Below are 23,115 nucleotides of genomic sequence, written 5' to 3'. Positions count from 1 at the left end.
AAAAAAAGAAAAAGAAAAAGAATCAAATAACACCTCATGGCATACCAAACCTCTCAGGTTCCCGAGCGATAAAATCACTCCGTCTTGGTCACCACGGCCTCTTTGCCATGCAGCGATCGATATCACGAGCGCAACCAGGGGCATAAGCTCCGATCGCCCAGCGATGAATCTCGTTTACCCAGCTCAGCAGGTACCAAACTGAAGCTTGCTGTCGTAGAGTACCGGACATCATCTCAAATGCGGTGCATCCCGTCCACCTCATAAGTCCAGTGAGGTTTCTGCAAGTATCAGTCTTTAAATTGCCTTGTACACCACTCTCGCTCCCGGGCCTGTCGGGTTGGAACACTCGCACAGTAAAACCCGTCTCCGACATGACGATACCATAATGCTTGATATCTTGTAAAGGATCGCCAGTGTCTCGGGCGTCCCAAGTTGGCTCCTCGACCAACCTAGTAACCGACCTCTCACGCAGAAGGTATCTGTTGTAAAGGGCGATCCCCGCGTTTCTAGCCATCCTGTTCACACAGCCAAACTCGCCTTCGCCTTCGCGCCAAAATTCAACGGTGAGATAGGGCAAGATGATTCGATTATCCAATTGCAGTGTCAGCCCAATAAACGACTCCGACCAGCCTCTCCCAAAGCCGAGCGTCTGGATCCAGTAGCTGCAGTCGGAAGGATCACTGTCAACCAGGCTGTAGGTGCAAGGTTGAATGATGGGAGGAGAGGCAGCATTCGTAGGGTTGCTCCCGAAGCCGGTGTTCGGGGTGGCCAGGCGGGTGCCCAGTCGTCTCTCGATCTGGAAGCAGTTCATTGCTTTCCAAACGTGTGGCGGGAGACCATAACTGGTCCTCCGAAAGAGGAGGCTCATGACTTCAGCCTTTTTTGTTTCGATTGAGGCGTGTGGGCATCTCAACAAGGCATTATAGCTCTGAATGAAGTCTTTCAGTAGCGATGGCGCGACCCAAACCTCAGCTAGGCCGTGGGCAGACAACTCTCCATCTTCCTTCGGGATGCGATGAAAATTGCCGTGGGTGGGATTCGTGTCGAAGTGGTCGTTCGGATCGTAGAACCTGGGGGTGTCGCGGATCTTGATCCCGTGCGGAAACAAGACGCTCATGCGATACTCGACTGACGATGGGGACATGTTGCTGGTCGCTATGTCATGACTGAATCCGAAGTTTGTAGGAGCATTGAAAGCTGCAAAAGGGTTTGTGCGATAGACAATTGCTGATTCGCAGCAGTCCTGCGGCCGCAGGCCCTCGTCATCGAGGCGGACACGCGTTCTCCGGTCGCCTGGGGGCGTTGCTCGGCGGCGCCGGTTCTTCCTGACCATGCTATCGATTGAAACCTGCGCTAGGAACACTGCTCGTTACTATCACTAGTCAAGGCTGTTTCTTGGCTGGAGTTTGCGGCCATTATTGCAGCTGTCTCGCGCAGGCATAGTACATCTTACTTGTGAGAGTTTGATGATGCTGTTATTGACAGTGATAAACACAATAGAACCGTAGCAACAGTACCTCTACCAGTGATAAATAGTCAAACTTTGTGTCAAAAGATGGCTGTTACAGGTCGAGACAAAGGGATTTGATTGTAGCATCAACTACGACAAAGCCCGAGATGGCAAAGCCGAAGTTGAAGTAATAATACAAAACGAGTGGTAAGAGACTCCTGGAGGATGGCGCACTGAAAAGAAGGGCTGGCTTCCTGCTCTCTGGGTAAGCAAATAGTTGATGAGAAGAGGCCAGCCTGATCAGAAAACTCAGTTTTGAGAAGCAGAAATCACTCTCACCTCCGGCAGCCTAAAGCCAAGCTGAGCATCAGTTGGGAAGATTCCAAACTAGGAAGGCACGACTTGCAGACTAGGCAGCGTGGTATTTGCGGCTCCGGTACCGGAGGCAGCTGGAAGGAACCAGCTCTGATACTTGCAGTCTTTTGACGAAGTCAGTCTTGATTAAAATTCATTGAAAAAGAACACCTTGCCCAGCCAAGATGAGGTATAGCGTACTTAGTTGAGACTACAACATTTTGATTGTTGTTTGGCTGGAAGCAATGCTCAATACCACTCATCCTTGGCGTAGAACTCATCATGTATCACTGAAAACTTCCCAATAGGCCCAACGCACCCCCAGTGCAGGGCATAATTTTACATTAATCACACTCAAGCAGTTTCAACTTTCCGCAGCAAAGAGGCCAAAGTAGCAGCAAAATATGTTTACTGGCAATTTCCTGAGCTGCTACCTGAGCTTATACCGAACCTTTGGAAATCAGCAGAAAGAGTTATAGACCGTTCAGTTGTAACTTGTGCCGCCACTGACACTGTCAACCGCCATGAATACGCCAAACGCGTATTGCAGAAGTCGCCTTTGGGACTTTAAACATTCCCTTACTCTTGTCGACTGAGCTTCGCCTGGGTCGCTTGAAACTCGGGATCCCTTGGATCATAAATCCTGACCCGTTTGTCAGGGTGAGCAGCGCTGGCACCAATGTCGTCCACACTCTTAATCACCACGTCTACATCATCAGCCAACTCGGTCAGCATATTCTTGATTGCGATATCGGCGACTTGGTCGAGGAGCAGCGAAACTTGAGCTTGCGCGTTCTTGAGTGAGTGGTGGACTGAGGCCAAGCCGCTTCGTTGCTTGCTGTTGAGCAGCGGCTCTGTTGCCGCGTGGGGTGCGCCGTTAGTCATTGCTGCAAAATACGCGTGTTTTTTGAGGAATAATTTTTGGCCCTGTGCTACCCAGAGCTCATCTCCCGGCCAATTTGGTATTTTTTTGAATAGGTGGGAACTCGGTGGGATTTTATGCTTAGTGGCCTGCCAGCAGCTTGTGTGTCAATCTATACCTAAAATTATCCACAAGCACCCGAAGTCAGTGAAAACTTCATACAAGAGTTCAAACAAAACAATCCTGCGCCTCTATGTGTTCCTAGATGGATGGAGGTCTTTGATCTCAGTTTTTATTTCTTTGTATATAGGTAAACAAATTCAAATGACAAAATCAAGCGAAAATGACGTGGCACCATCCACACGTCTCCTTGAATGGGTCGATGATTTGTTTAGCGCCCTGAATTCAAGCTCTTCACACAACCTCGAGTTCCTAGGACGCTCAGCTGTGCTCACACAATACGAAAAATCATCCATGGACACAACTGGAGACTCACAAGAAGTCATTGGCCGAGTAGTGGTATGCTGCGAATTTGAGAGACAAACGAACAATTACTGTCACGATCCGAAACTGCAACGCCATATATTTTTCCCAAAGGCTCGCGCCGCTATCCTGTTCGCTGTTTGTACACCAGTCACCGTGTCTGTAATCCTCACTGCGTTGTCATCTTCTCCTCCCGGACCTCCCCTTTCGTTTCTTCTCCGTCGGCCCGTTGATCAGCCGACTCATCACCAGTCCACCGAGTCTCGCGATCACAGCCTTCTTGTTGGGGTTGTGATCAGGATGCTTATCTATCGCCGCTTCGATCGCCGCCGCCGAAAACGCCGCCGTCACGACCCTCTTCCCCTTTGGGCCCCTCCACGGCCCCGGCTCGTTCCGCACACGGATCGCTTCCACTGCCCCCGCGGCCAGCCCCGCCAGCAGCGCCTGCTTGATCCTCTCGCTGTGGTCAAGCTCCCGCCCGTGACTGCTCTTGTCTCGCTTTCTGGTCTTGTCGCCGCCGCGCTCGCTCTTGGCCCCCGACGTCTTTGCCCCACGGCTCTTTGTGGTGGCGCGTGTGTGCACCGAGCTGGCGTGACTGCCCACGCTCCTGCTGCGGCTCCGACTGCGGCTGAGACTGTGACGGCGGCTCGAGTCGGCCAGGCTCAGGCTTCTCTGGGCGGCGCGGGTATGGCTCGACGCCGCGGTCACGTCGCTTTTGGCGTCCGGAGAGGACTCCCGCTTGCGCGACGTCGAGCGCACGACCAGGTCCTTGATCCTGCTGGTCACCTCCTTGAGGGAGCTGTTTCTGGGCTTGCGCCTCTCGGCCTGCTTGGTCGTCTGCTTGCTGTTGCGGTCGTTGTCGTAGGACTCGTGACGGTAGGCGTAGTTGTCGTCGTACCACTGGCGGCCGCGGTCGTAGGCTGGGTATCGGTCGTCTTTTTGGTATTGGGGAGGTGGGTTTCGACTATATTGGCTTCTGTAGTTGTAGTCATCGTAGCTATCCCGTCGGCGACGGCCTCGGGGGCTGTGTGATGACATTTTTTATTATTTGTTTTTTTTTTGGTTTTTTTTTTTCAAAAAAAAAAAAAGGAAATCAAGTCAGCATGCGATTCCGAATGAGTGGAGCGGAAAGAATAGGTAAATGGCAGAGGATTGTCCATAGAGCGCAGAGCATTCGGCTAATCCTGACAAGAAATTTCTTTTCGACCTTGCATACTCGCATATTGGTGTTGGTCTCAGACATGCCTAAGCATGGGGCTGCGGCATTGCACACCAAAAAATGCTCCAAGCAAAACCTTGTAAAGGCTTCCCTCGGCGGTATAAAGATCGAGCCAGACACACTGAGACGGGATGAAAGAAGCAAAATCACCAGACGACCACTCCGGGGGAAGGGTCCGGTCAAAGCGTCAAATTTCAATTCCTCTTTCATCTCATGGCTTTTTCAGGCTGGCGCTTAGGCCATTGGCAGTGTGTTGTATGTGTGCGAGAGAGTAAGAGAGAGAGAAAAAAAAGTCCGAAACCCAGGTAAGGTTACGGGACTAGCCTGGACTAAGCTTGTTCGCCAACACATTGTGCCTAGTATCGTCTAAATCCTTTGGGGGGTGGCCTGACAAGGCATAGATTCCAGACCGAAACATGCTGGATCCTTACATTTTATTGTTTGACCGCTATGCAGCTGTTGATTCCCCTTCCTTTGATCACTGGCATTTGTCAAAAATTCTTTCTTTCACGGCCACACTGGTGATCTTGTGGCAGTGAAAAGCAACGGTCTTCCTGGATTTTCCGCCTTGTCTGGAACATGGAATCAAGCCCAGAGTTAGTAGTTATTCGCACGTGGAGCTTAAACGACGTAACTCTCCGAGCGGATCGTATTGGTAAGACATTGAGCCGCGATCACACCTACGGGCAACTCAAGTAACAATAAACTAAGAACTAGATAACCAAAAAGCTTACTGCATTTAAGGTGTCTTGGCCGCAGAGCATGGGAGACCCTGAATATGATTTGTATAATACAAACAAAGGGAGTTGGGGAGTTTTATAGGAGCATGAATCATGCGCAGTCAGTTGACTGTTTGCTGGTTTATCGCAGCGGGAAATTCATTCTGCAGCAAAGTGGCAATTGTATAATGGCGCAAGCCACGCGCTCTGAAGCAAGCCTTCGAAAGGATCATCGCAATAATATGAAAATAAGGACGAAGAATCTGGGGATAACAAATTTCCATTCCTGGACGCAGCCCAACCAGCACCAATTTGCTGAATCCTGCAGTCGCAAGTCGCCATTCAGTAGGTTTGGATATTGAATTGAGTCCTGACCCTTCCTTCCTCTCACGGCAACAACACCATGCATAGGACAAAGCGAGCTAATGCGTTTGGCTGGACCTGTCCGGTTAGAATATGGTCAACTGAACCTGCTTGTGGCATTGATAGGCTCTGGGTTAGGGTTAGTCTCACCAATCTATCCCAGCGCTTCAAGGAGCTAGAAATCCCTTTATTCGATTTTAGTCCAAGCATCCTCCACATTCATGGGTCAGACCCACCTTTGTTAGCGATTCACACCCAAACACACCAATAAGCTTAACAGCTGAAGAATTTTCGCCCTCCGGGCGCCGGTCGTCATGGCCTCACCAGAGGTCTCAAACCGCCGCGCGCGCCCGCAGAGCACGCCGCAGGCTTTTCCGCAGGGCCAGGCCGAGTCGGAACACGTATCTCTCGACACGCGCACCGCTAACGCGCCTGAGCCGGCCGGCCGCGGAAGGTACTCCAGCCTCCCGGCCCTGGCCATCAAAACACTGCAACAGGAGCTGGAAAACGTGGAAACAGTCGGCAGCTGGCTCGAAGAGGTTTTTGCAGCCAAGCTCGAAAGCTTACAGGCCCCGGAGGACGCCGCGCTTAGGAGAATTGTTCTCGAACTTGACGATGTGATCAGCGGCTGGTTCCTCAGTCGCACCCTCCCTGAAAAAGAGCGTTCGCGCTCTCCGTCGCGTTCGCCGACCAGTTCCAGCGAAAGGCGCAGCATCTTAATTACAAGGACGGGCACGGCGTCGTCGGCCTCTAAAGGCAAAGGCACGCCCATTAAAAAATCGGTCACATGGGCCGAGCGAGCCGCCACGCCACCAGCGGCGGCCCCAATGCGAATTTTAACCCCGGCCACGCGCTCGTACCCGATACGTACGACGCCCGGCAATGCACCTGACAGCTCCGCAGCTCCCTCCCAATCGGGCCGGGACCGCCCCCAAGCCCCGAAACGTTTGACAGAACAGCCGGCCAACCGCATCCTGATCCGCGTAAATGACAAATTGCGGATGGTGACGAGGGAGCCATACGCGGTAACCACCAAATTGGCCGAATTGGTCTCGGTGCCACACAGTGAAATCCCAAACGCCAAACGTACCCCCACGGGCTGGGGTGTTACGGTGGCCTCTGAGGAAACACGGCAAAAACTCCTCAACCCCAACGCAGTCAAGGCCATTATGGACGCATTGGACGCGCGGGAAGTCACTGTCCCGACAACCTGGCACACATACGCCGTCTCTGGAGTGCCCCGAACGCTCAATTGCCTGGACGGAAGAAAGGACGTACATGATGTAATCCAGGAGGAGATTACCGTGGCAGCAGGCCAGCAGCCAGTCAACTGGCACATTTCCAGGCATGGATACGACCCGCATACGGCTGAGGGCACGTGGATAGTGTCTTTCCTCCAACCCGTAAAGCCTTTTCAGCTTTTTGGGGTGTCGGGGCGTGCGCGGAAGGTTGAAAAGTCACGCAAAATTACACACCACCACGATGGCTGCCAGGGATATTGCGAAATACGTCGCTGCGTACGGCAAGCGCGTTGCGGCATATGTGGTGAAGCAAAACATGCGACAGAGGAAGAGCCGTGCAAGGCAGCCCCCAAATGCGTTAACTGCCACGGCCATTTCCCATCCGGACATGAGAACTGCCCTGCCCGACCTTTGGTGGTAAATGGGAAGCTTGAACGACCTTCACAGCGTAAACTAAAGGGGATCCGCAGAATCGGACGTGCCAACCGTGCCGCGATTATCAACGACCGGGCTGAGGCGGCCCGCCGAAAGCCAGCACCTGCAATCCCGGTCCTAAGCACCTCATCGCAGCATTCGCAAACCTCGAGCTCCCGATCGAGCATTTCAAACAAAAGAGCGCGGCCATGCGAGGCGGCAGGGGCGGACATCCGCAACTTCCTGCAGGCTGAACAGGAACGCGTGCAAGACGAGATCGTTTGGGCAGCCGAAATAGAGGAGGACGCAGCGGCTGCCGAACCTTGCCCCGCTGATGTGATAGACTTGGAAGCAACCCATCGATTGATATGACGAAATATTCGCTCGGCAACATGCAGCGGGAACGCCTCGACGTAGTTTGGGCCAACGTAGGCAAAAGGATGGGTGTGCATCTGAGCCTGTTGGAGTTATGCCACCAGAGAGAAGTGGACCTGGTTAACGTCCAAGAGCCATGGTGCGGGCTAAAGACGACTACACAAACGCACCCGGGCTATGATGTCTTTGCGCCAGTGGACGAATGGCACGCGAGCACTTACGAAGCCATGACTGGGCTCCGGCCCCGGGTGCTCACCTACGTCAAGAAGGGGGCAGCCCTAGGGGCCGCACAACGACGGTTACCGCAGGGCCAAAATACGCGGGACGTACTTTGGCTCGAAATTAACGGAATATTGTTTATTAACGTATATAGGGCTCCGGGTACTGAGGCCGCGCTGGAAATGGTATGCAATACCGTGCCAAATGGACCCACGGTGATAGGCGGCGATTTTAACGTAGCGGCTGCTGCATACCAGCCAGGCCGCACAGACGCACGCGGAGGGGATCAACTGACGGCATGGGCGCAAGCCCAGGGCATGCATTTTACAGGAAATATCGGCGTGCCCACCCACCGCGACGGGGGTTTACTGGATATGGTTTTTTCCAACCTCCCCAGCACGGTAACTGTGGTTGACAGCAGTCTTTACACAGGCTCCGACCACGAATCTCTTTATACCACGCTGCGGACGCGCGGCGTCCCCCGCCCGGAGGCGGTCAACGTCTCAGTTAGGGACGACCGGCTACCAAAGTTCGCGGAGCTACTTGCTTTTGGCATGCAAGATATGCCGGACCCGGGATCCGCGGCCGATGGCTACGCATTGGACGCGTGGGTAGCTGAATTTACAACTTTATGGGAGCAAGTGACGTGGGTCGTGGGTACGCCGGCGGGAAAAAGGGGCAGCTCGGCTCCCTGGTGGACCGAAAACTGCCAACGGCTTTGGGCCGAATTTCAGCGGGTTAAGCGGAGCGCTGTAAATAGGGCAAACGCCTCTGCCGAGGAGAAAGCTTACACGAAAGGGGTGCGGGCCGCGAAGCGGGAGTACTGGAGGCACCGGATCGACCAACTGCGCGACGATAAGGATTTGTGGAACATGGTGGGCTGGCTGGGAGCCGGACCACGCCTCCGGTCCCCGCCGCTGGTTATTAACGGCGAGCAAGTGAGCGAGCCTTTAGCAAAAGCGGAAGCACTGCAACGGGAGGTGCTTGGCCGATTTTCGGCGGAGGATGACCTGCAGGGAGACCCCTTGGAGGCCTGGTCGCCGGACGAGGCTAAAATCCCTTGGGACACCCAGGTTAGTGCGGAAGAGGCGGAGCGCTCCTGCATTGGGGTTACGAGCACGTCCCCGGGCATCGACGGAATGACCGTCCGGCTACTAAAAGCCGGATGGGCTTCGTTGGCCGAGCCGGTGCGCAGGCTCTACCAACGTTGCCTGGAACTCGGACATTTCCCAGCGCCTTGGAAGAAGGCCGAAGTCGCGATGCTACCGAAAACGGGGAAGAAAGACCGGAGCAGCGTTCGATCCTGGCGGCCTATAGCCCTCCTCTCCTGCATCGGAAAAGGCCTCGAGAGGCTCGTTGCACGCCGGATAGCTTGGGCCATACACGACAACGGGCTCCTTAGCTGCACCCACGGCGGTGCCCTACCCAAACGATCGGCGACGGATCTGGTTTGTGCCCTCGCCCACGATATCGAGCAGGCTTTAGCTCGCGGGGAGGAAGTCACCCTTGTCGCATGCGACGTCCAAGGCGCCTTCGACGCCCTCCTCCATGGGCGATTGATACGGAAAATGCGGAGCCTCGGGTTTAGTAAAATGCTCCTTAGGTTCGTGATTAACTTTTTAAGCGGCCGCCAGGCCCGAGTCCGGCTGGAGGGTACGACCACGGGCTTTAGGCGGCTTGGGTGCGGCACCCCGCAAGGGTCTCCCCTTTCCCCGATCCTATATATGCTATATCTGGCGTACCTCGTCAAAAACGGTGCGAAGTGGCGGCTGGCATACGCAGACGACGTGCTTACATGGAAATCGTCACCCTCGTTGGAGGAGAACGTACGTTGGCTGGAAGATAAACTCCGGGATATGCACGAAATTGCGGCGGAAGAGAAAATCCATTTTGCAGCGGAAAAGACAGAGGTGATCCATATCACTAAGAAAAGGCACGGTCGCAACCCGGAAATCCGGATTAATGGTAGAACGGTTACCCCGGTCCAACTACCGGGCGGTCGACGCGGACAAAGCGCCTCCGGGGCCGAGCGTTACCCGGGCATGCGTTGGCTTGGCTTTTGGTTCAGCCGACGGCTAGACGGGCGCCGCCACGTGGCCGAAAGGGCTGCCAAAGCAATGGCGGTCGCTGCTCACCTCAAAAGCTTTGGGGCAGTAAGATACGGACCGCCTGCGGCTGCACTTCGCAAGGCAGCGGTGGCATGCGTGGGTTCCTCGGCCACCTACGCAGCCGAGGCATGGTACAACCCAGCGCACAAGCAAAGAGGACTCCTCAAAGCACTGAACAAACCGCTGGTTTTAGCGGCACGGGCAATCCTCCCGGCGTATAAAACCACCCCCTCGTCCACTGTTCTCAGGGACGCAGGACTACCCTCGGCCCGCGTCGCGCTGGCCTACACCCGCCTGAAATACGGCGCCCGACTAAGGCTCGCGGACAAGGGGCACCCCCTTGTCAGCCGCCTGCGTGAAACACCTCGTGCCCGCAACTCGGGCCATTCGGCCACGACCCTGCAAACGGCTGCACAACTTCTCCCGCGGATCCGGAGACTAGAGTTGCGCGCACCTCGCAATGCCCCGGATTCTCGCACTGACCCCACCGGAGGAGTCCCGAAAGAGGAAGCGGCCCGCCGCTTTATCGAATGGCTGGACATGGTATCACCTGACGATATCGTGGTATATACGGATGGTTCGGAAAAACACGAAAACAACTGCGTCCAAATAGGGTACGGATGGGCCGCTTTTAGGGCGGGCCTGGAATTTGCCGCAGGCTCCGCATCTATTACGCCGGAAAGCCACGTTTTCGACGCCGAGGCGATTGGCGCCCTAAGAGGGCTACAGGCGGCAGCCAAGGCCCAGCCAGGCGCCCGGATCTGGATTTGTGTGGACAGCACCTCGGTTATTTGGGGTCTTAGAGGCGACGCGCCGCGTTCGTCCCAATGGGCCTTTCTGGAGTTCCATGACCTTGTCGATCTACTCCGAAAACAAGGTACCGAGGTTCGGGTCCGTTGGTGCCCTGGGCACCAGGGAATCCCGGGAAACGACCGGGCTGACGAGCTGGCCAAGGCCGGCTCCGCCGGACCGCCGGACCCAGACCCGAGGGCTCAGCAAACCACGTATAGCGGTGCCGGCACGGTCCTCAGAGCCATTCTTTCGAATATAGAGAAGGACTGGTGGCGTAAAGAACTCTGTGAACGGTCCCCCGCATATAGGGAATGGAAATTCCAATACACACCGAGAAAGGAGCCCGAGGAACTGCGTTTGCCAAGACCCCTACTGGGCCATTATTTGGCCATGAGGACCGGCCACGGCGATTTCAAAGCCTACCATGACCGTTTCAACCACCAGGATGCAAACACCTCGTGTGCCTGGTGCTGGAAGCGGACCTCCCCTGAGCACCCGGTGCACTGCCGCTATTCGCGGGCGGTGTGGAGAAACTGGCCGTGGCCTGATAACGACCGGCCGGCCGGGCCGCCAAATCGCGCCCAACGCTGGAAATTCTTCCAGACAAGCTTCGGGCAACCGAAAAGCTTTGAGGCGTTTTCGATAGCCACCAACTACTTCAGCGCCCGCCCCAGAGCGGCCCGCCAGCGCCCCGCGCGCCACGAACGCACTTTACGCCTAGGGACACCGATCGTAAACGACTCGAACTCTGACGAGGAATAGACTTACTGCCTTTTCACCCACACTTCACGGCACAAGCCGTCAGACGAACCCTCCGTGCACCTTAGGCACGGGGTCGCGTCAGTGAACTAACCCCCTAAGCAGGACCGGGCCCGAACCCGGTCAGGCACGATCCGCCTCTGCCCTCCTTGTTTTCCCCCTGTGTAAATAAAGAAGATAGAACGCGCGCCGAGATACCCCTCGGGAGGTTGCTAACGGCCGGCTAACAAGCCGGGCCGAGCCCGGCGTTAACTAATACTACTACTACTACTATTCGATTTTAGTCTAGAAAATGCACGATTGGACACCTCCTATTGCCAATTTTGAGCGAATGCGAGCAGCTTTTGAACCATACAGCATGATGCTGGGTGCAAGGAACGCTTGAGTAACCTGAGAGTCCGACAGACTTGTCAACCTGTTTCTTTATGTTCTATTTGCTTGCTTTTATTCTTCTTATCCACATTCATTACTCCTAAAACATTCACAGAACCTCCACTTTCCTAGTGGATAGGCAGTCTAGCCCTATCATTAATTGGTGTAATTTTACGTCATCAACAAGCTGCGTCGATAGAGCCTTGGTGCTTGAGAATACCGCCTCACCCTGAAAAACCACCTATGCATTTTGTATTTGTAACTAAAACCAGCATTTTTTTGGGGGCGGCTAAAACTATGGGGTTGAGTTATAAACACAATGAGCAAGGCGGGACATAAAAACAGAGGTAGCACAGGTAATGTCGAAAGTGAAACAATCATGTAGTTAGCAAGAAGCACTCTGGAATTGTGCCGTAACGGTCAGTTCGATCTGGCTTGAAACGGCTTCGCCAGGCATAAGGTCGGGATTTTCCGGAAGCTAGCCTGGAGAATTACAAATTTACAGTATATCAGTACAAACCTTCTTCGGTAATTTTGTTGTCGTGCTGCAAGGTGGTGCGTGCAACCACACATCCCGAATGACACACTTGTAAGTTTTTAACATAAGACAGGCGGTATCGAAGTCCCTCGGGTAAACTTCAAAAAGCTGCCAGGAGCTCATGTAATGAATACATGAGTTTGAAGCCAGTACCTCTGGCAAGCTACAAGCCGATGAATACATAGCTGCTTATCGAAACTCATGTCTTCAGGGTCGATGAGGCTTTGTATACTATTGTGGTCAAGGTTTTGAAGAATATAATCCAAATGATTTACTGACTCTGACACCTCGAATAAGTTGAAAATGCCTTGTTATCGACAAATCCAGGTTGCACGATAAGGTCGGTCATTGCTACTGACGAGCAGGCATATATACCCGACCTGTTCCCGCATGAGCAATGCAAAAGAACGTCATGTCATTATCGTTGAATAAATGAAATCACACAACAAGTCCTAAAAGGTAAAGATAACCACCAAAATATAGCACGCCAAGAACTATGCAAAAACACCCAGCAGCAAGAAGAAAAAGAAAAAAGAGACAGCCAACGAAAAAAAAAAAAGAAAAAAATCAAGACATCCATCCTCTGCTCATCTCTACGGCCTTCTCCCACCGTGCAAAGCGCTTCGAGCTCTCCTCGGGTGAGATCTGCGGCTTGAACAACGTCCTGCCCTCGGTGTTGACTTTGCTGAGGTCTTCAAATGTCTTCCACACCCCGGAGGCCATGCCGGCGGCGATTGCGGCACCCAGGGCCGTGGTCTCACGCATCTGCGGCCGGTTGACGGGCATCCCGATGAGATCTGCTTGGGTCTGAGTGACGAGGTAAGAATAATGTCAGCAAAAAAACATGTTTTCCTTTTTTTTTTGCTGCTAGGGGGCGATTTGAAAAAAAAAAAGACTCAAGTTCGACAGCATACCTGCATGGTCAAGTCCGAGTTGCACATGCCACCGTCGACGGCGAGCTCCTCCAGGGCCTTGCCGCTGTCCTTGTGCATGGCGTCCAGGATGGCCTTTGTCTGGAAGCAGGTGGCCTCGAGGGTGGCGCGGGCGACGTGGGCCGGGGTGGTGTAGCTCGTGATGCCAAAGATGGTGCCCCTGGCGTCGTCGTACCAGTAAGGGGCGTAGAGGCCGCTGAAGCCCGTGACGAAGACGACGCCGCCGTTGTCCGGGACCGACTCGGCCAGCGCGCTGAACTTGGCGCTCGACTCGGCAAACTTGAAGCTGTCCACCATGAACTTGACGCTGGACCCGGCCACGGCGATGCTGCCCTCGAGCGCGTAGAAGCGCCGCCCGGGCCCAAAGTCGAAGGCGACCGTGGTCAGCAGCCCGTGCGTCGAGATGACGGGCTTCTCGCCCACGTTCATCAGGATGAAGCTGCCGGTGCCGTACGTGTTCTTGGCCAAGCCGGGCGCAAAGGCCTTTTGTCCGACCAGGGCCGCCGACTGGTCGCCCAGGCAGCCCGTGATGGGGACGCCCTTGAGGGACGTGCCGGCCAGGGAGCCGTAGGCCTTGGGGTCGGACGAGGGGACGATGGTGGGCAGCGCGACCTTTTCCGTGTCGAGGCGGAAAAAGTCAATCAGGTCCTCGTCGTACTCGAGCGAGTGGATGTTCATAAACATGGTCCTGCTCGCGTTGCTGGGGTCGCTGACAAAGACGTTCCTGTCGGCCCCGCCGTTGAGCCGGTACACAAGCCAGGTGTCGACGGTGCCGAACGCGAGCCTGCCGGCGTCGTAGGCCTCGCGGACCCTGTCGACGTTGGCCACCATCCACAGGAGCTTGCTGACCGAGGGGTAGGTGCTGAGGGGCAAGCCGCAGCGCTGCGTCAGCTCCGAGGCGCCGAGGCGTCGCTTGAGGCGGCGGACGAGGTCCGAGGCGCGCACGTCCGTCCAGACGATGGCATTGTGCAGGGGCTCGCCTGTCGTGCGGTCCCAAACCACCGTGGTCTCGCGCTGGTTGGTGATGCCAACGGACTTGATCTGCCGCGGGTCGTGGCCCTGTGCCTCGAAGGCCTGGACGGCACCATCGATGCACGTCTCGACCGAGGACACGATCTCGAGCGGGTCGTGTTCGTGCCAACTGTGCGGACCATGGAGATTGTGTTAGTTGTGTATCTTGTTGGCGAGTGTACTTGAAATGTGCTTGGTTTGACTGCAACGATGCAAAAGGAATCTTACCCAGGCTGAGGATAGTATTGCTTAAACTCGAGCTGGTGAGATGCGACGACCTCGCCAGCAGTGTTGAAAATGAGGAAGCGTGAGCTGGTCGTGCCCTGATCGATGGCGCCTACGAAAGAGCCCGAGCTCTTGTGGTGTGAAACCTCGCCCATTTTGGTGATGATGCTGCCCACGTTTTCTCTTTTGATACTTGAATCCAAAGTTCTCTGATGTTGCCTCACAGGAGTTTGCGAGCTTGGGACGAAAGCTGTCTGTCTGGGTGCTGAAGGTGGCGATTTTGTGGTGGTGATGTGAGAAGACGGTCGCTCGTGTAGCTCAGCTTGCTCCCTTTTCTCAGTCGACCCCGAGGAATTGGCTTTAGAGTTGGGGTAGCTCGGCGCGGAGGAGGAGCGTGCGGGGAGACACGTGCAGCACAGGAGCGTAGACCAGACCATGCCCAGGTTTTTTTTTAATTTTTTTTTAGTGCTACTTATTTTTCTGTGGTGATTATTTCTTCTTTTTGCCTTGGACTAACTAAATCTTACTCATACCTTTCCGTATTTATTCAGATGGGGTATCAGGACCGTACAGAAAAAGAGGAGCCTCCATGTGCAACGTACATTGTGGGTTGGCCAAGTCTAGGCGCTTCTGGTGTCCCGCTTTCATCTACAGGGATTAAATTCCTGGGGTCTGGGGATTTGCTATTTTGCGCCGGCTGATCCACACATAGAAGAAAAAAAAGAGACGTCGGTTAAAACATCTTCCCGTTGAAGGTGGACTTATACCAACGACATCAAGACAGGGTTACTTTTCTTTGTTTTTTTTTTTTTCCCTACCCACCGATCACTCTCCCAATTGTGGCAACGCATTTTGGACTCCTCACTCCCATTCCAGTTACTATCCCCATTCCCAATACCTCTTTAGACAACCGAATATGCATGCGTGGTACAAACCAACAGGGGGATTACCTGCCCACAGTAAGCATCGGATTCATGGTCGGGTACGACATCACACACAAAAGGACCAACAAAGGAAAGAAAAAAAATAAAATATTACACAGCCCCTCATTCTTGCATATATGCTACTCACCTGCTCTAGAACCATGCCTAGAATCCACCCCCCCTTTCTCGCATGAGGATTTCCTCACCCTCGGTCGCAAACGGAGCAATATATGACACGCGACTTTCTTGGATCTCTGCTCTCGGCTGCGGGGGCGACGCATGCAAGAGGACATGTTTGTCCAGGAAAGGATTGGAGGAGAGCACCGCTTTCGAGTACCACGTTGGCATGTCGCTTGGCGATGAATGTCCGTTTTCTCTGCCTCCCCGCTCCTGCTGATGACCGGGGCATCCGGCATTATTGCTTGGCATAACATAGGAAGTGGATGATGGGGAAATGTTCTGGACTTTTTTTTTTTTTTTTTTTTTACCGACGGGTTGATTTATTTTTTATCTCGCTAGTTTGTAACTGTACTATTCTATTGAAAATTGACTATAGGCTTGTCTATGTACCGCTGCGCATCATCCATCATCATGGACATTTCTTGATTCCGCCCAAGACCGACGCATGCCGGGCTTTTGTTTCTCGCCGATGAAGATTCAACAACATTGTCATGGTCATCACTCCATCCCTCCCGTCACTCAAATTACCAATTCAACGTCACCGTGCAGCGGCTGTCCCGAGACCAATCCGGGTCTTTGCTGCCAGTAATCAGCGGCGTAGCAGTATTGTTTTCCTTATTCTTTTTATCCCTCCCTCTTCCCTTTCCACTGCGTCAGTACAACCTTTGTATGTACGACTCGCCAATCCTTCAAGCCTTGCCTCTTTGATTTCCTGCTGATGACCCAATGGAACGGCATGATGCACCTCGTTCATGTGAAGCCCCTCATACAAGCCTCCATGGTCTTCTGTCAGTATCCTCCTGTACCCGCATGTCACTTCTCATGTGATGCCACTATTGCAAAGAGAGGAACTTCCCGCCGCATGCTGTCGTATTACCTTCCACGTCCGGTCTGTACCCCCGTTTGTGCAGGGCGCTTCCTTTCCCCATGTTTCTTCCGTTCTCTAGGTCAGTGCTATCAAAATTGCACGCCATGGCCCTTCCCCCCCCCCTCAAGTGACGCCCCGGGTGGCCGGATGAGCGCCGAGAGGCAAATTGGTCGCAGAACTAAGCTTGATTTGATAGCTTCCTTCTGGCCGTAGGCATGTACCTCGGTGAGAAGCCTGCCAGAGCACAGGAACCTGGTCGACCATGAGGCTTGAACCGAATCCCTCGGCTACTTTGAAAATGCAACCATCTGGCTTATCATGCTTCTCCTCCTCGCTTCCGCCGTCCTTCAGGCATGGGATGGATACCAGACGCGCAAGCTTGACTCGGCCGCTTGCTCTTCACGACCGTTGCCGCCGGTGCGGAGACGGGGGTTATGAGCTGAGGAGAGCCCTTAAGCGCCCTTTGGCTCATGACAACGGAGTTGGGTTCTGTGAGGGGTCGGACAGACCGTTTCTGACCCTTTTTTGCCCCCCCCTTTTGCCCATGGCCAAGAATGACGGCGTTGATCTTAGAACCGTGGCCTGTCTGTCATGATCATGTGCTGATCTCCTGGTACCAGCTAAACCCCTCAATGGGGGTTCTCCCTCATGTCGTACCGTTTACTTTGAGAAAAATTCATTCTCGCGTCGATTATCGTCGAACTGTCTTCCGAGTCTAAGTGAATAGAAACATTTATCAAAGCAAGTCGTAGCCACCGCTGTACTTCGTTTATCAAAGTTCGTATTCAGCCCTCAGGCCACCAAAAACTAGTTTAGGGAGAAACAATGCGCGTTTCTCATGCTCCAATAGACGGAAAAAGCTTGAACCGCTGCCCTAATACGTTGAACCATATTCCCACTCAGCCCAAGTTTCGTCCCATCCCGCTGTGGTGTGTGCTTAGGCCCTTGCTTCCGTTGCCCAACAAACATTGGACGATTTTATTTTCTATTATTCTCGATATTTATTCCATCTTTTGCTTTTTCTGTCGTATGTAATCGTCCGTTCCGCCGATAATGGAAACCCCCTGCACATTCCCGTTGGGTCACTAAGTACCTTGTTGCCCCCTCACCTCCCTTTCCGAAGATAAAAAAAAGAGTTGGGACGACGGCATGCATGTGATATAAACGGTCAAGGCGTCCCGGTCTCACCCTGAAAGAGATTGCGAGATTCTTGCAGCTTCTGTTTGTCTCTTGGCCTTTTGGGTTAATACGTTACACTTTATTTGTTTCCAAGAAAGAAAGGCTGCCGTGTCTCTGTGACTGAGGGTAAGACTCTGGGCGTACGCTACGTATCATCTTCCTCAACTCACGCCACCTCCTCCTTTAACACATCGGTTTTTATGCAACCACTACGACAGCCCAGCAGAAGCCAAGTCTAGCCGTCGGTATCACAACAGTCCCCGTTTGTACCCCCTTTTCACACCATCTTTTTTTTTAGCATCCTTCTCCCAGCTCTCACCTTCCCGCGGGCTTGAGATCAATCTTTGCTTGGTTATATAAACATGGCACACGTCACGGAGATATATACCGTCAAGACGCCAGACTCTGCAACCTTCCCACCCGGCACGATTGAAAAGACCAACATCCTCATGTCTAAGGAAGAGAGCTCGTCGGACCTGACGACCAAGGAGTCGCACCGCGAGGATGTCGCCGATCCGAGGAACAGCGTCATCCCGCCCGGCAACGGTCCGGTACCACCAGAGCTGGCCTGGACCCGCGTCCGGACTATCTGGCAAGATGCGTTTTCAGAATTCATCGGCACCATGGTGCTGATCCTGTTTGGCGACGGCGTCGTTGCGCAGGTCGTGCTGAGCAGGGGCACCAAGGGTGAATATCAGAGCATATCATGGGGATGGGGGTGAGTTTTTCTCATCAACCTTCCTTTTACTTCCTTGCGGAATACATAAAGCATAGTGTCTTGAAATTGTTTGAAACTAAAGTCCAAAAAAAAAAAAACCACCACCGCACAGAATCGGCGTCATGTTCGGCGTCTACTGCTCCATGAAATCAGGCGGACACATCAACCCGGCCGTGACGTTTACCAACTGCGTATACCGCAAGTTCCCCTGGCGACGGTTCCCCATCTACGCGGTCGCGCAGATCCTGGGCGCCATGGCGGGCGCCGCCATCGTGTACGGCAACTACAAGTCGGCATTTGACGTTTTCGAGGGCGGCGAGGGCGTGCGGACGGTGATGGGCGAGAACGCCACGGCGGGGGTCTTTTGCACGTACCCGGCGCCCTTCATGACCCGCACCGGCATGTTCTTCTCCGAGGTCGTAGCCAGCGCCATCCTGATGCTCGTCATCTACGCCCTCGTCGACAACGACGCCGGCCACCTCATGCCCCTCGCCCTCTTCTTCCTCATCTTTGGCATCGGCGCCTGCTTCGGCTGGGAGACCGGCTACGCCATCAACCTGGCCCGCGACTTTGGGCCGAGGTTGGTGTCTTACATGCTTGGGTACGGGAGCGAGGTGTGGTCTGCCGGAGGGTACTACTTTTGGGTACGTTTTTTCTTTCTTTTTTTTTTTCTTTTTTTTTTTCCTGGGAACATCTATCTTGCTGCTGGTGTTTCGTCCTTGCTAAAATTCTCCCCTGAAATCGCTGTCTTAGATCCCAATGGTGGCTCCATTCTTCGGCTGCCTCCTCGGCGGCTTTATCTACGACGCATTCCTGTACACGGGCGAGAGCCCCATCAACACGCCGTGGATGGGCCTCAAGCGCCTGACGCAGCCGCGCCGCGACGTCTGGTCTAACACGTACCAGCGCAAGGAGATCAGCAACGTCTAGAACGAACATCACTGGCACGGCTTTCTTCTGGGGGGAAAAAGCAAGAAACAAGTAAGGTGGAGGATAAAATGAGATGGACCCGCCATTACCGAAGTTCTCCCGTACAGTATGGAGCAAACACCAAAAGCTTCATGACAAAAAGATGGTAGAGTTCATTTTTGGAATAACTTTATTTCTTGCGTGTTAGTTTTTTTTTTCTCTTTTTTTTCTTTTTTTCTCTTCTCTGGCTTTCTTTGGCTCCTCCGCACATCAGATTGTGGAGCAGCGCAGAACACGAGACCCTTGGCCAGGGTTTTTTTCGTCTCTCCTATTCGATGCAATGATACTGCAGGAGAGAAGGTTAGCTACTGAAATGCAAGGAATGGGGTATTTTTTTTTTTTTTTCTCTGGCTAGTGCGCAAGCAGTTCCGGGTCTAGATCGGGGTTCGTCGTCGGCAGACGCCGAGCAAATTTTCTCCATTACGGGGTGTTGGCGTTGGTGGAGTTGACAGGCATTTGTTTCCGGGAACCAAGTTAACGGTTCCCCGCTTGCTTACTAGCTTTATGGAAGGGAGGGAGAGGGGTTGGGGAGAATGGGAGAACGACGAGATGGCGAAATGAAACCATGAGATTCTTAGCAGTTCTGGCGGTGAAAGATGGGGGGTTTTTTAATTTTTTTTAAAAAAAAAAAAAACTTAGAGAAGAGAACAAAAAGCGGCAGTGGGATAAAATAGTGCTGAGCTTCCAGGCGCTGTGCGTCTAGCAAAAGGAAGCGATACGAGAAAATGAAAAGGTTTCGAAAAACACAGTCGCAGTTGATCTAGAGTAGTTGTCCTCCCTTTCTTGGGAACATGTCCGACGTTTTTGCTTTCCCTTGTCTTCCCGTTCTAATTTTATCGGCAGTGGCACTGAGCCGCTTATCGCGGGCCAGTGTCAACCGAGGAGAGACGGACGATGTGACGGCGGGGACAAGCGACCTCTTTTTCTTCTCTTGACTTCTTTCATTTCTGGCCCCCCATAGCCTGATGTTGCTGTTCTTGTAGCGATCCTGTGCCGCTGTGGAATGTAACGAGACTAAACCAGACTAGGGCAGCTTGGTCTGGTTACATTCATGAGGAGGCGGAAGCCAAGAGAGAGGAGGTCAAGCATATAATCCAAAGACACAGACACTAAAATAAAATCATAAAATCAAAATAACGGCCTAGCCTAATTAGGTTCTGAGAGGTGGGTCACTCTAATGTTGGATCACGATTGATGCGGGGCTCTCTGTCCACCATGGGTCGGCCAAGGGTTCTCGTCCTGTGGGGTTGGTCGCTGCGAGGGTTTTTGCGTGCTCGGCGCGAAAAGCTGGCTTGGCGCTTGGCGGACGAAGAAGGGCAAGATTTCCGCTCCAAAAAAAAGAGAAAAGATGATGCGGGTGTTGGGACCAATGACTCAACTAGCTTTCCCCTCTTTCTTTGTTCCTGAGAAAGGAAAACAAGGCCCCTGGAAGTCGGGATGGCAGGATAAAATGTCCTTTTGTGCTCAGCTGATTGCTTGTTATTGAATATCGTTGGCAATTGCTTCATACCGTTGTACTGTTTGTTATCATGCAGGAAGCGTCTCTCCCCAGAAAGAAGAAAATTGTGGTTCACGTGCCCCGTGGGGGTTTTTTTTTTTCGCTCACGTCAGTACTGGATTTCGCTGTGGACCGTCAATCGAACAATCAATGTTCTGGACGAGTCGGTTTTGTTTACCGGTGGTTTGGTCAACTAAAAGCAAGTGGCAGATCTGAGGTAAGTGCAGCAGTTTGTACGCGCCATGTTAATTCTGGGGTGGATTGCAGCGACGATCTTTTTCTTTTTTGTCCAGCTTAACGTTTTCGCCATGTACCAAAAAAAACCCAGAAAAGACAAAAGGGACAAAAGTGGATTTAATCTGAAAATTGCGACCACGATTCGAATGTTACATGGGAGAAATTATACGCCAAAAAAAAAACCCCCCAAAAAAAAAAACCCCCAGAAAGCTATACAATCACATAAAACATTATTAGTAAAAGTAGTAAAAGTAGTAAAAAAAAACCACAAGCAGTCCCGACTCTGCAGTCAAATTATCAAGACTGGGCGGAGACGAATATTCCAGGGCATATCCTAATTTGTTCCAAAACAATTGCTGTTCTTCGGCTAACTTTGGAGACGAGGAACCATGGAGTCGAGTTGACTGACAGCTGAACTTTCAGATGCCAAGATCAACGTTTCAAAACACCAGTATCAACCTTTCTACAGTCCAACGAGCGAGACAAGGCCAGAAATTAAACGACGAACACCTCTCTGCTCACACTTTGGATGCAAAGACCCTTTCACACATGGCTTTTGCTGTCGAGCGAGCCGAGTTGCATGTGCTCGCCCGGAAAACACCAACCAAGGGTTGAGAAATTCGCGACAATAACCAGGTGCAATCGCAGCGCTGCAAGCACAAGGGATTTTGGCGCGAATATTGTCCTCTTTTTGTGTTTTGCTTATTTACTTTTAACTTTATTTCTTTTTTTATTCCGGCGCGGATTACAAACATCAAGCCCAGACGCACAGTTCAATCCATCGAATCATTGCGTCGGGCACGTTCATCATAGCCCAATCTCCGAGCCTCATGATCGACACAATGCGGGTAGCTATTATTAGCTGGATTGATAAAAATCTTGTTACAGAACACGACTGGGCAATCACGTTTACTCGTAAACTCGAAATAGCCGCTGGCGTCGAGCGTGGAGAAAGAGAATGTATTATTGGAATTTGCAAGGTCGTATAGTGTAGACAATTTCATTTTGTGGGTAGGCGTTTTAAAAAGGAAAAAAAAAAGCTGTTTGACCAAATGATATAAAATCTGTCGTCCCCTTCGACTCGACGCAACCATCCTTTTATTTTCCATCACCATCACCCGCATTTGTAATTTAATTTGTCATTTTGGCTTTGTTGCTGGATTTCCCCAGCTTCCACATTCATTCACTTGCAAAGTTTTTTTCTCACCCCAAGTCTTTCTTTTCGACATACTTTTGCCCTCTGCTTTTCCTCATCTCCTTTGACTAGAAAAAAAAAACCCCCCCAGATCCATCAACCATGCGCTTCGAAACCATGCTCGCCGTCGCATCCGCGGCCATCCTGGCCCTCAGCTCCGGCGCCGCCGCCCAAAGAGTAATCGCTCTCCCCGTCGCGATCTACAAGGGCGAAGGCCAACGGGTGATGCTTTTGGACGACCAAATAGCCGGCAGAACCACCAAGGTCCTGATCAATGATAATGTTTATTCGGTCCCCGTCGATAGGAAAGGAACCCCCGACAACCGCCAGCTGCCCAATGGATATTACGCCGAGACCTTCTTTCGTGACGGGAGAGTGGTCGAATTGCTGCCAAATGGTCAAGTTCCACCCAATCCAGTCAGTAAGACGTCCAAACAACCACGCAGGAAAGTCATAATACCGAAGGTGACGAGCAGGCTGAAGCAAAATGCGTGATGGTGGACAACGGAGCGATCCGCGCCATTGGTGGTTAACCGAAGCGTCGCCATGAATCAAGCTTGGGATATTAAGCGTTGACATTGGCGTCATATGGGACTTTGGAGTTTGGGTTCGGGTTTCTCTTTTTTTTTTTTTTTTTAATGTTTTCAGTATCCTGATGGTCTCGACTTGAATAAGCTTTTAATTACAAACAAAGCCTGCTGCCTTGCGTTATTCCCTCTGGAGCTTGAGTTTTAATTTCTCCTTTTTTCTTTCTTTTTCATGTTTCTTCAATGCTTTCAGTCTCCTAATGGTCTCGACTTGAATAAGTTTTTAATTACAAACAAAGCCTGCTGCTTTGCGTTATCCCCCTTGACAAGAATTGGACCTCTCAATACATCAAAGGCACCGCGTAGAAAGGAATACAGGTCTTAT

At 52.5% G+C, this 23,115-nt stretch overlaps 6 protein-coding genes across 6 annotated transcripts; 2 read left to right on the top strand and 4 right to left on the bottom strand.

Moving 5' to 3' along the window:
- Positions 1 to 88: 88 nt before the first annotated feature.
- Positions 89 to 1,333, bottom strand: PpBr36_10234 (uncharacterized protein; the record flags this gene model as incomplete). Its single annotated transcript, XM_029897347.1, has 1 exon — positions 89 to 1,333. The coding sequence occupies one exon, from the start codon at positions 1,331 to 1,333 to the stop codon at positions 89 to 91; it is 1,245 nt and encodes a 414-aa protein (XP_029744206.1).
- Positions 1,334 to 2,383: 1,050 nt separating this feature from the next.
- On the bottom strand, positions 2,384 to 2,689 carry PpBr36_10233 (uncharacterized protein; the record flags this gene model as incomplete). The annotated part of the gene is made up of 1 exon (XM_029897346.1): positions 2,384 to 2,689. One exon carries the CDS (start codon positions 2,687 to 2,689, stop codon positions 2,384 to 2,386), a length of 306 nt encoding a protein of 101 aa, XP_029744361.1.
- Positions 2,690 to 3,329: 640 nt separating this feature from the next.
- On the bottom strand, positions 3,330 to 4,187 carry PpBr36_10232 (uncharacterized protein; the record flags this gene model as incomplete). The annotated part of the gene is made up of 1 exon (XM_029897345.1): positions 3,330 to 4,187. One exon carries the CDS (start codon positions 4,185 to 4,187, stop codon positions 3,330 to 3,332), a length of 858 nt encoding a protein of 285 aa, XP_029744360.1.
- Positions 4,188 to 12,835: 8,648 nt separating this feature from the next.
- Positions 12,836 to 14,873, bottom strand: PpBr36_10231 (uncharacterized protein; the record flags this gene model as incomplete). The annotated part of the gene is made up of 3 exons (XM_029897344.1): positions 12,836 to 13,075; positions 13,183 to 14,341; positions 14,440 to 14,873. 3 exons carry the CDS (start codon positions 14,871 to 14,873, stop codon positions 12,836 to 12,838), a joined length of 1,833 nt encoding a protein of 610 aa, XP_029744359.1.
- A 3,075-nt stretch (positions 14,874 to 17,948) lies between these two features.
- PpBr36_10230 (uncharacterized protein) lies at positions 17,949 to 19,234 on the top strand (the record flags this gene model as incomplete). The annotated part of the gene is made up of 3 exons (XM_029897343.1): positions 17,949 to 18,304; positions 18,417 to 18,948; positions 19,058 to 19,234. The coding sequence occupies 3 exons, from the start codon at positions 17,949 to 17,951 to the stop codon at positions 19,232 to 19,234; spliced, it is 1,065 nt and encodes a 354-aa protein (XP_029744358.1).
- Positions 19,235 to 22,305: 3,071 nt separating this feature from the next.
- On the top strand, positions 22,306 to 22,736 carry PpBr36_10229 (uncharacterized protein; the record flags this gene model as incomplete). The annotated part of the gene is made up of 2 exons (XM_029897342.1): positions 22,306 to 22,600; positions 22,669 to 22,736. The coding sequence occupies 2 exons, from the start codon at positions 22,306 to 22,308 to the stop codon at positions 22,734 to 22,736; spliced, it is 363 nt and encodes a 120-aa protein (XP_029744209.1).
- Between the last annotated feature and the right edge of the window lie 379 nt (positions 22,737 to 23,115).

The sequence above is a fragment of the Pyricularia pennisetigena genome (assembly GCF_004337985.1).
Source record: "Pyricularia pennisetigena strain Br36 chromosome 4 map unlocalized Pyricularia_pennisetigena_Br36_Scf_9, whole genome shotgun sequence".
Lineage (NCBI taxonomy): Eukaryota > Fungi > Ascomycota > Sordariomycetes > Magnaporthales > Pyriculariaceae > Pyricularia > Pyricularia pennisetigena.
The sequence above is the reverse complement of the archived record's forward strand: the minus strand, read 5'-3'. Positions and strand labels throughout refer to the sequence as shown.